Consider the following 12093-nt stretch of genomic DNA (forward strand, 5'->3'; position numbering starts at 1 on the left):
TAAATTGATACTTAAATTCAATGTAATCTGTGGGAGACTGAGGCAGTGGAAGAAGGCCTTGACACGAGCACAGCTCTGTCAAGGGCCTCTTGGCTGATAGACATGGACCCAGCCAAGAGGAGGCAAGGTTCAGCAAGGCTGCCTTGCAAGAAAAACAGGACACATTGACCTGGTCAGGATAGTCTGTACTAAATAACAACATACCACAGCTTCTCTGTTCCTGCTGCCTATGCGACTGGACCCATGAGAACTCGACCTGCATTTCACTCTGCTTTCTCATACATGCTGTATAAACAAATGCACTTGGAGGCGGAAGGGGTTGCCAGCATCTCTCATCAGGAGCGTCGGGGCCACCTGATCCCAGCTTTTCTCTATGTGTGTCTTTGTGTCTTTTTCTTAATCCCCAGTCGCTCCCCAGTCAGGTCAACAGACCTACTCACGCTGGCTGTGAGTGTAATCTCAATCGAAATTTTGGTTGGAGCTTGGTTGGTGGCCCATGCCTGAAATCTCAGCACTTGGGAGACTGAGGCAGGAGGCTGTGAGTTTGAGGCCAGCCTGGGCTACATCTGTCTCAAAAATAAAAAATCCCAGTTGGGTTTTGGTAGAACTTGGTAAGCTTACTTTGTCTAGAAGAATAAAGGTCCATATATAGAATGAGGAAGTTAAGAAATAAGAATGAGACAGTTAAAAAAAAGAAAAGAATGAGAGAGAACTTGCCTCACTATATATGAATACATAAAAAGATCATATTAGTGAAGAGAACATGGTAAGTATCCAGAGCAAATCATAGACTGACGGATATAGCAGAAGGTCCAGCCACACAACTTAATAGACAATAAATTAATGTTAGGAAACTGACTCCTTATGGAGAGAAAAATAGAACCAGACCTCCTATCTAACACCAATGTAATGTAAAAGATATGACTGTAAAATCAGAAAAGAGTGTAGAACATATTTGTAACTTGGGGAAGAGGAAAGACTTCTTAAACAAAACTTGAGTGGATCTAAGAATTAAAAACTCTTGGTCAATGAAGGGAACCACAGATCATTTCATAGACAGATGACAGGCTGGGAGAAGGTACTTTCAGTATCTTAAACCAACAGGGATTATAGAATATAAAAAAGAGAATATAACATAATATAATACAATATAATATAACATAAAAGATAATATAATAGAAGATAATGTAGAATATAAAAAGAAGATTTGCAAATTAATAAGAAAACACCACCCTGGTTGACTGTGTCCAATGCAACAGAGATTCAACTTAAAAACAGTACACAGTGAAAAAAATTGGGAAAGAAAATTAAATAGTTAACACATTGCCATTTAAGTAAACAAACATATGGTTAAATCAGTACAAACTGTGAAAGAAGCCAGGCACCAGAGACTCACACTGTAATGCTAGTTACTTGGGAGGTTGAGATCAGGAGGATCGTGGTTTGAAGCCAATCCAGGGAAATAGTTTGTGAGATTCCCATCTCCAAAATAATCAGAGCAAAAATGGACTGGAGGTGTGGCGCAAGTGGTAGAGCACATACTTTGCGAGCACAAAGCCCTGAGTTCAAACCCCAGTCCCACCCCCCCAAAAAATTGTGCAAGAATACATAGGAAGCCAAAAGATATATATTAAACCCATTAGGACGGTTGTATATGGAGAGCAAGGATGGGGATAAAAGAGAAAATGCACACATGTATGTACCTAGAAACAAAGTGGGGTCTCTTAGGGGCCAACGAAACAATGTACCATAAACTGAAGCAAATGATTTTTATGTTCAACCCTGTGAGCCTGTGGTTCAAAAGAAAAATAAGCTTTGGGGACCACTGCATGTGTATGTCTTGCAAAGTCTCCATCGTAGGAAGCTTCTGGGGGCTGAGGTGGGAGAGGTTAACCCTATGCTCATAGAAAGGGGTGAGTTCTGTGTGACAGTGGTGCTTCTGAAGCCCAGGTGGGGTTTGCCTGGGTCCTCTAAGGCCCCTGGGAAACACCAGGGAGGAACCCCTGCTCCAGCCCCATTGGTATTTTAGCTATGGTTCACAGTCAAGCCTGCAGCCCCTGTGGGTCCCTTTTCCAGAGGGCCCAAACAGGCCCAAACTAGGCACTGGCCACTAAGTTGGGCCTCTCCTGCTGCTCTCTGTGTTACTCATGCTTCATGAGCCTCTTCTGGGAGGAGACTCCTAAGGTGGGGGGCGGTTAGGCTGGAAGCTCTTCCATACCCCCCACCTCTACCATCTCCTTCCAGGGAGTTACTGAGAGCAAGCCAACAGCTGGGGTTTGGAGCCAGTGTGCACCCCAGGGGGCAGGGAGGGATGTTTGTTCCTTTCTGTTCTCGGACTGCAAGAGAGGTCTGGGGAAAGGATCTCAGGCATCCTACCTCATCAAAGTTGGCCACAGCCTCGCAGTTCTCCAGGACCCGGGAGTAGAAGGACTGCCCTGTGGGAGGGAGAGAGGAGACCCCAGAGTCAGACCTGTCTAGACAATGAGCTGGGGTCACATCTCCATCTAGGAGCATCTTAAGAGCATTGGACTCACAAACATTTGTCATGAACCATGGGTCCCCAAGGCTCTGCAACTCCCTCCAGGCAATGGGGAGTCCCCATGTAACCTCTCATCTGACCTTCTCACCAGCCCTCCAGGTGAGCAGGTCAAAGGTCACTAGCTCCACTCTATGAATGGGATATAACGCTGAGAAGGCTCAGGCTTATCAGAGATGACATGGGAATGGACTCCAGGGCTCTTCTCTTACTTTGCCACTTCTGTAGGGGTTCATTTGCCTCTGCAGCTCTCCCCCTATGCTGGTTGTCCCGGGCCCTGCTGCCGTGGCAGAAGCTTTGTCTAGAGGATGGCAAGCCCCCTGCCTGCTGAGGGGATCTGTGGACCTAGCTCCCTTCTGTGGTGTCCTCAGCCACCCCAGGAGCTTCTGCCCAAATAAGGCCCAGGAGAAGTTAAACAGAAGAGGAGGGCTGGACTCTCCCCAAGAGATGCTCTGGGAGACTTTTGCTTTCAGATACCCTGTGGCTATACCAGATGGCTCTGCCCTAGAGTCTGCTCTCTGGATGAATCTGCCTCTCTGCAGCCACTTCACATGTCCACATTTGGGTCCCTGAGGGGCCCAGCCTCTAGCCACGACAGCCAGGGCAGGTGAGACCAGGACACCTGTGCAGGCTGGTATGACTATGAAGAAAGTCTGAGTTCAGCCAGAACTACACCGTGCACGTGTGAGCCCTCTCTTTTTGTGCATATAAGCAGCACCCCCTCACCATCATCGGGTCTTCCCCATACTGCTCCCCCTTATGCTGCTGCATAAGTCCTGATGAAGACTCTTTCGGATGGTTTTATTTTGCAAGTAAGAGTTCTGTTTCAAGTAGAGCAGGTTGAGATGGTTTCACCAAGAACTGTTAATACTAAAGGCTCCTGGTACTGAAAGCGGCCAGCATCTTGAACTGAGAGCACTCAGGTTCTCAGCAGCCAGAGAATGACAGAGAGCAGTGGGGAGCAATAAAGAGCTGCAAGGAGAGCTGTGGCTAATGCTAGGAGCTGAGAGCCAGAGCCACTGACGGCTCAGGGCTGCTAACACTGCCTGTTCCTGATCTCCATCTGAATTGAGCAAAAGAACCTTCAGTCAATTGGTACCACAACCAGCCGAATCCCAGACCACTGTCCCTCAGACCAGTGGGCAGAGGGCGTGCCCCGCCTCTTCTCTCATCTCCCGTCCTGTTTCCATGAACCTCTGCAGGGAGAAGAGTCTCAGGTGGCTTCCCCTGTGCCCAGCACCTGGCTCCTCTTTTCCCCACTGACACCAGTAACAGAGTGTGGGATGGACACACATGTCCCAGACCCCCTGCCCCCTGCCCACTTCCGCATCCACGCCAGCTCCGGATGGAGGGGCCTTCTTCTCTGGCTTGTCTAGCCTGAACTGAGAATGTGGAGAGCAGACTAATGGAGTACTGATGCAGTGGCCGTGAGCAGAGACACCTCCGGTTCCGTCCACTCTGAGAAACAATCACGGGAGGCTCTGATGTACAAGCCATGTCCTGGGACTTGGGACACAGTAATGGACAAATTCCACAGGATCCCATCCTTGGGGGCCCAAAGAAGGGAAGATAGTGTACCAGAACAGGTGCCAGTTCAATACCACACGATGCACACGCCAAGATACAAGCGTGCACGAAATGCAGAAATGGTACTGAGAAGGGAGGATAAACACTGCCGTGGGTGTGGGGTGGAATCTTGTGAGAAGTAGATGTGATTTCTATAAGGAGGAAACCAGATAGGATAGGTTGAAAATCATTAATTGTAATTAATTTATTATCCTGTCAACTCTACATACACACACAAGTAGCATGTAGTATTTATTTAAAAACCCATTTTGTGTGTGCACAAAGACCTCCAACCACTAAAAGTGGTCATTCCTAGGGATGGGGACTGAAAAGATGCTGCAAGTGGCATACTTTGACTTTTTACTGGATGTTACATATGAATTTGAGTGTGTCTGTGGGGGGTGCTGGGGATGGAACCCCCAGCTAGGCAAGTGTTTATCTCTGAGCTACATCCGAGCTCTGAACATGAATTTTTGTAATGATCATACTTTACTTTTGTAATCAAAAGAAAAATACTTTTAAATCCCCACCAACTTTAACCAGCAGTCCATTTTGTCTGTGTCCAGGCTGAACCCAGTCCTACCTGGGGGTCAGCATGGGCTTCTACTGATGGCGAGAGCCAGGAGTCCAGGAGGAAATACCGAGCACTCCTCCCACAGCAGACCTGGGAGACCAGGTTTAACTAATGCCAGGCCAAGGGAGGTTGGTGGCAAGCTCCTCTGGTCCTTCCCGCTATGACTGGGGGTTAATGTGGAAGGAGGCTCAGCTGGGCTTGTTCCCTGAAGGGACTGACTCCACCCCTCTGGCTTCCACAACCTCATCTGCTTAGTAAGAGAACTCCAGTGTCAGAGTGGCTCATAGGAATGGGAGCCAGCTTACAACTGGCTCAGTACAAAGCCAGGCCCTGACTTGGAAGGCACAGGTTTGATGTCTGGTTCACTGAAACAGGAAATTGGGAGCCTGAGGAAGGGTGTGTGTGTGTGTGTGTGTGTGTGTACGTGTGCACACACACACAAGGGAGGGGGTGAGGGCACGTGGGGAAGGACTGCACTGAGGAAGAAGCTATAAAGCAGGAGCCATACACTCAGAAAATAGATGTGAAGTAGACAAGATGGGAAAGAAAGAATCCTCAGCACTAGCCAGGGACAAAACAAAAGAATAAAAAAGAAAAATCTCAACCATGCACTCCAAAGCAGCCAGCAGAAGAGGAGGAGTATAAGAGATGGTGCCTAAGCTTCTTGCTTCTGTTAATTTCCCCCACAGGTAACATACACAGCACAAACTGCAAATCAAGACAGCACAGTTGTGCATTGGGCTTCCCCACGGATCTGCTACTTGAATAATCAAAGACTTTTCATTCCTAGCAGGTCTTACTGAGACTCATATGTCATGCTCAAGGGGCGAAAAACTGGGGAATCCATTGGGGAGGGAACAGGCAGGGTCCTCCAAGATGATACTGAATTCAAGCATGCATGAAGCATGGAGGCTCCAGCCCTCCGCTGTTTGCAAGCAGTATTTCTCACAGCCCTATGGGGGACAGAAAGTGAATTAGTCATTGTAGAATTTACACATCACGACTCTAGAAACTGCCCTGGGGACACAGTTGCACAAAATATTCTCAAACCGGAGGAGCTGAGCTGAGCTTTCTCTCTCTCTCTCTCAATCCTGTCTTTTTCATATATATATATATATATATATATATATATATATATATATATATATATATATGTCAATCATACAGCAACAGTGGAAAAGTCGTAATTAAAGAACGACATGTCCTTAAGCGTTTTTGAAGAGCCACTTTTTAGGAGGATAGAAACCAACAGTAGCACGAACATTAAGTGGCCTTTTTGTCTTCACTGGAGCAGAGCTGGGAGGCCTGCAGCATCCATTCCAAGTTATTACTGAGGTAACCAACCCCATCTTGTTTCAAGTTCATTTCCACTTAACATCTACTCCATCCGACACCAATCTTATTGACATTTTAGCTTCATTTTAAATGGCCTTCAGACAAAACCATTAAAAATCCCAATATTGAATTACTTTTCTTGCCAGAGGGAAGACTGGAAGAAGATAGCCTCTTTCTTGGGTGGAGAGCTTTCGCAGCTCCAGCGAGAAGTCTAGATGGAAAATTGAACAGCATCTTCCTTCTCTCTGAGGTAGGTGACTGCTCCCAGGATAGCAGAGCTGCTCAGTTTGAAATAAATACTCCCAGGCCAATAAATGGGGGAAACATTGCAGATCTGTGCTCCAAGTGTAATGAGTATCACGACATCAGATATGGCTATTTCCATTGGAGAGGCTCAGGAGTCCAAAGCTTAACAGAAATAACTTTTATGTCATTTGCCATTTAAAACTACCCACTGGACAGCCAGCCTCCTAAGTACAGGTGAGCCCAGAGCTCGTATTACTTACATGCAGGTGGCATGCTATTCTCACATGATATATGATTGTTGGCACAAAATGCTCCACCTGCACAGAATCCCCATTCTAGACAGTTTGCCCTGCCAGAGAAAAAGGCAGGCAGAGAGAGATGCCAGCCCATGGCACTTCCACTGCCAGCAAGGGGGTCTTGCCCTCCGGGCCTGTGTCACCCTGCCATTTGTCCCTAGTGGAAGGGAAGTGTACAGAAATAATTGGAATCTGGATGCTGCCTTTAAGAGTGTATTGTAATCCACACTGGGGATATGGCAGCCATGGAAAAGGCTCTTATATAAGGCAGAAATTGGTGGTTGCCATGTAAAATGCATAAGGTGAGAACATAGGAGGAGAAATGCCTTTCAGCCTAGTGGGTGAAAGCAGGTGTGGCTCAGGCAGAGCCTAGACACTGGGAGAACAAGGGACTCTAGACATGCAAGGGGCACTGAGCAGGGAAACGGAAGGGACTCCAAGCAAGGGGGATATAAGTGTGTGCAAAAGTTCAAAACCATGGAGCTAGAATGGGGCCCTAATGGAGCTGAGCACACACGGTGAGTCCTGAGTGTGAAGGGAGACATGACAGGCCTGTCCTCAGGGAGTGGCCATCAAGGAAGACTTAATGGGGCCAGGGGGCCAAGAGCCCAGGGTGGGTGGTGGCCATCTGCAGGGAAGGTGGTCTGAAGACAAATTCTATCAATATCCTGCTTTTGCCAGGGCCCAGTCCTCTGGCCACTGTCCCAACAGTGCCTGCTCTTGCTGTTGCCTGGTGTGAGTTCAGAAAGAAACAACATTCCTTGCCACTCAGACCTGGCACTGTTCTTTCCTTGCCTTATTTAAAATCAGCAAAGCCTCGCTGTGGGGATAGGCTGTACAGTGCTGGCAAGTCCCCCACGCCCTCCTGCAATGCTGTTTGTCCCAGCACCTGCCCTCCTGCAGTGACTCCACCGGGGGCCTCTGAGTTCAGCCCTGCTGTGTTCTCATTCTCCCCACTTCAGATCAGCCTGTCCCCTGGAAGGCCAGCTACTCCCACGAGCACCAGGACGCAGGGCACAGGCATCCCCATGTGCAGGAAAAAGAACCAGGCCTTGTCAGGTGGGGCCTGGCACTGCAACTCATGCCTGGGAGCCCAGGAGCTGGCTGTCCAATCCCTGGGAGTCTCAGACCCCTCATGTATAATCTGGTGACAGTCACCCTTATTTCCTGGGACCATTGTGATGATCAGCAGAGGCCGTTTCTGAGAAAGTCTGTGTAAAGCATCAAGTCCCTTATGAGCACAGAAGTTGCAGCAGAATAGTTATGACTTTTGGGCCCCAGTGCCCGAGTTCAAATCCCAGCGCTATCATTTACTATCTGTGTCTCTGTTGAAGTTATTTAACTTCTTTTTGCCTTAGTCTTCCTGTCTATAAAACAGAGGAAATGATAGTGCTTAGAACCTGCACCTGCACTTTATTACTCAGTAGGAAATAGCTATCATTCTACTGAAGAGTCCTGTCTTTAGGCCTTTAAGTTATGATCAAAAATAATAATGGTCCCCTCTACTCTGAATCACCTTGGTAGCACCTTTTTAGAAGCGTATCATCAGAAGCAATTTTTCTTCATCTTCTGTAATATTTTTCAAGTTTTAGATATTGTAGGTTTGATTATCTCTTTTTTTTTTTAACAAGGTAAAATTTATATCCACGGATCTTAAAAGCATATGTTAATGAGTTTCAGTAAATGCAAATGCTAGTGTAATCACCACACAGTCAACATGCAGAACACTACCATTTCCTCAAAATATTCCTTAATTTCTATCCGCCCCCACCAGCTCTGATTCCCATCACTCAAGATTAGCCTTTCTTGTCTTAAAATTCATATAAATGGTATCCTATAGAAAGTATTTTTTTATGTGTCTGGCTTCTTTTGCTCAATGTAATTTTTTTTTTGTGTGATCATCCATTGGTACAGTTGTCCCTCTTTGTCTGAGGGGGTCCTGGGATAAATTCCCCACAGATGCTCAAATCTGTGGGTGCTGGGGTCCCTTATATACAATCTTATGGTATTTGTCTTTAACCTATCACCTCCTGCTGTGAACTTTAAGTCATCCCTAGATTACCTATAATATCTAATATAAGGTAAATGCATAAGTACTTACACTATTGTTTAGGGAATAATGGCAAGAAAAAAAGTCTGTATATGTTCAGTAGAGATGCAATTTTCTTTGGAGGCACCTGTGGTCAAATTCAGGGCCTCACACTTGCTAGGCAAACACTCTTCCATTCGAACCACTCCCCCAGTCCATTTTTTCTCGGTTATTTTTAGATAGGGTCTTGCTTTTTGTCTCAGCTGGCCTGGACTGTTATCCTCATATTTATGCTTCCTGCTGTTGCTGGGATGACAGGCATGAACTATTGGGCCTGGCTATGATTGAGATGGGATCTCTTGAACTTTTTGCCAGGGCTGGCCTCGAACCTGGATCCTCCCAATCTCAGACTCCAGAGTAGCTAGTATTACAGGCATGAGCGCCTGGCTTAGATGCTTTTTTTTCTGAATATTTTCAATCCATGGTTGAATCTGTGCGTAAGGAACCCATTGATATGGAAAGCCAATTCATTTTTATTGTTGAGCAATACTCCTTCGTATGTGTATACTATAGCTTGTTGATCCATTCTTCTGCTGACAGGCTTTTGGGTTGCTTCTGATATTGGGTTATTATGAGTAAAGCTTCTGTGACTATTCCTGTAAAAATCTTTTTGTGGACATGTAATTTCATTTCTCTTGGGGAAACACCTAAGAGCAGAATTGCTGGGTCATAGGAAGGATGTCTGTGTAACTTTACAAGAAACCGCTGAAGTTTCCCAAGGTGATGGCACCCTTACAATTCTATCAGCAATGGAGAAGTTTCAGTCACTCCACGTCTTAATCAGCACTTGGTGATTGTTAGACTCTTAAATTTTAGTCATTTTAATGCAGGGGAAATAGCATCACAACATAATTTTGATTTGTCATGTAATAGTGATGCTGGCCACATTTCCATGTGTTCATTGGTCATTTGAATATCTTATTCTATGACATATTGGTTCAAGCCTTTTGCCTATTTAAAAAGTTTGTCTTTCTATTTCTGATTTGCAGGACTTCTTTACATATTCTGACTTTAAGTCCTTTGTCAGATAAATTTGAATATTTTTATCCTGTGCCTGGATTGCCTTCTCATATTCTGAAATATGTTCATTCTTTTTGATGCATAGGAGCTTTTCATTATTAAGAAATCCAATTTATCAGTTTTTGGTGGTTTATTTCTTTCATTCAGTGTTTTAAATATTTTCTTTAAGAAATCCTTGCCAAACCCAAGAATATAATGAAGGTGTTCTATGTTTTCTTCTAGAAGCTTTTAGTTTAATTTTTTTTTTTTTTGCAGTGGGAGGGTTAGGTAAGCTCTCTACCATTTGAGCCATGCCTCTAGCTCTTTTTGCTTCTGATTATTTTTCAGATACAGTGTTGCATTTTTTGCCCAGACTGCCCTCAGTTTATGAGTCTCCTACCTACACCTCCTGCATAGCTGGGATTACAGATAATGCATCACCAAACATGGCTTGTTTGTCAAGATGAGGGTCTCATTAACTTTTTGCCTTGGCTAGCCTTGAACCGTGATCCTCTCAATCTCTGCTTTGTGACTAGTTGGATTATAGACATGAGCCTCCATACCTGACCCCTAACGTTCAGATCTATAATCTGTCATGGATTTGTCTTATTGCACTGGCTAGAACTTCAGTACAAGGATGAACAGAAGTCGTGAGAAGACATCTTTGCCTTGCCTTTAATTTTAATGTTCAATATTTCTGGAGTAAGTATGATGTTAGCTGGATTTTTATTTTGCAGTTTACCTTTATCTGATTAAGGAAGTTCCCTCTATTCCATGTGTGCTGAGCGTTTTTATCATGAATGGGTGTTGGATTTTGTCAAATGCTACTTTCTGCATAGAGCATGTAGGTTGTCTCTTTCACTGTGTTAACATGGTAAAATATTTTGATTTTATGATTTGTGAACTAACCTTGCATTTTTAGGATAAAACTTATTTGTCATGATGTGGTATCCTTATGTATTACTATTTAGATGGCTAATATTTTGTTAAGGATTTTAATATCTGTGTTTATGAGAGCTATTGGACTCTGTCTCTGTGTGTGTATGTGTGTGTCTGTGTACGTGAGTGTGTGTGTGTGTGTCTGTGTGTGTGTCTGTGTACGTGAGTGAGTGTGTGTGTGTGTGTGTGTGTGTGGTTTGGGACTTCTAAAGTGAGTTGGGAAGTTTCTTCCTTCTCTATTTTCTGAAAGAGCTTGTGTGAGATTGGCATTACTTAAATGTTGTCTAGGCTACACCAGTGAAGCTTCCTAGATCTGAAGTCTTCTTTGTGGGAAGGAAGTTTATTTCCAGCACCATCATCATTATTAGATATTCACTTTCTTTAATAGATATTGGACTCTCTTAGAGTTTCCATTTCTTTTTGTATTAGTTTTGGGAAGCTGATTTTTGAAGAATCTGCCAATTTCATCTGAGTTATGAAATTTTATTGAGACAAAGTTATTTGTAATATTTCTTTACTTTCTTTTTAATGTTATGAAATTCCCTCTTTCATTCTTGATCTTGGTAATTATTTTTCTTGTTTTTTTTTGTCTTAATCAAATTTGCTGGGGTTCTATTTTATTAGTTTGTTTTTTTGTTTCAAAAAATCAACTTTTGGCTTTGTCATTTTTCTCTGTTGTCTCTTTTCTATTTTTTTCCTTTTACTATTGTTGGGTTTAATTTGGGAGTAGAGTTATATTTGTGTTTATTTATTGAAATACAATTCAGACACCACAGTGGTTTTTAGCACATGCACAGAGTTCTGCAACCATTGCCAGTGTCTACTTCCACAACATTCTCTCCACCCCAGGAGGAAATGCCATTCCCATTAGCAGCCCCTTCCCTTCTCTCCTCCTGCAGCTGCTTGCAACCAGCGATCTGCTTCCTGTCTCTATGGACTTACGTATTTTGAGCATTTCACAAAAATGGAATCATAATGTATACAGTCTTTTGCATGTGGTCTTTTGTGTCTTTTAGCATAATGGCTTCCTGACTTGAATTTAATTTACTTTCTTTTGTTACTTTCTTAAGGCCAAAACCAAGATCATGTATTTTTCACTTACCTTTTTTTTCCTACTATAAATACTTAAAATTATATATATATATATATATATATATATAGTTTTTTTTTTTTTTGAGACTGATGGCCTGAACTCATGATCCTCTGGCCTCCACCTCCTGAGTGCTAGAATCAGAAGCGTGTGTCACCATGCATGGTGATGTGTTGCACTTTTGTAATCATTAAATTGTTTTTGTTTTTGCTCTACCACTGAGCTCTATCCCTAGCCCAGAAATGTTTTATAATTTCTCTTTTGTATTCTTCTTTGACTATAGATTATCAAGAAAGGTATTGTTTAATTTCCAAAATTTGGGGAATTTTAAATATGCCTTATTGCTGTTGGTTTCTACTTGAATTTCTTTATGGTGAGAGAACATAGCTATAGGGTGTTGCTCTTTTGAAATGTAGTGAGACT

General features: G+C 43.8%; 1 protein-coding gene across 8 annotated transcripts in view; it reads right to left on the reverse strand.

The window, feature by feature from the left end:
* The window catches only part of Otof (otoferlin), an 89424-nt gene that overhangs the window by 69210 nt on the left and 8121 nt on the right, over positions 1–12093 (reverse strand). For 7 of the 8 annotated variants that reach the window (XM_074049336.1, XM_074049335.1, XM_074049332.1 and 4 more), the window contains exon 2: positions 2377–2435. The exons of the other annotated variant lie outside the window; for it this stretch is intronic. In XM_074049336.1, the coding sequence (XP_073905437.1) occupies positions 2377–2435 (59 nt within the window). The remainder of the gene's footprint in view (positions 1–2376; positions 2436–12093) is intronic. 8 annotated transcript variants of the gene reach the window in all.

The sequence above is a fragment of the Castor canadensis genome, chromosome 12 (genome assembly GCF_047511655.1).
Source record: "Castor canadensis chromosome 12, mCasCan1.hap1v2, whole genome shotgun sequence".
Lineage (NCBI taxonomy): Eukaryota > Metazoa > Chordata > Mammalia > Rodentia > Castoridae > Castor > Castor canadensis.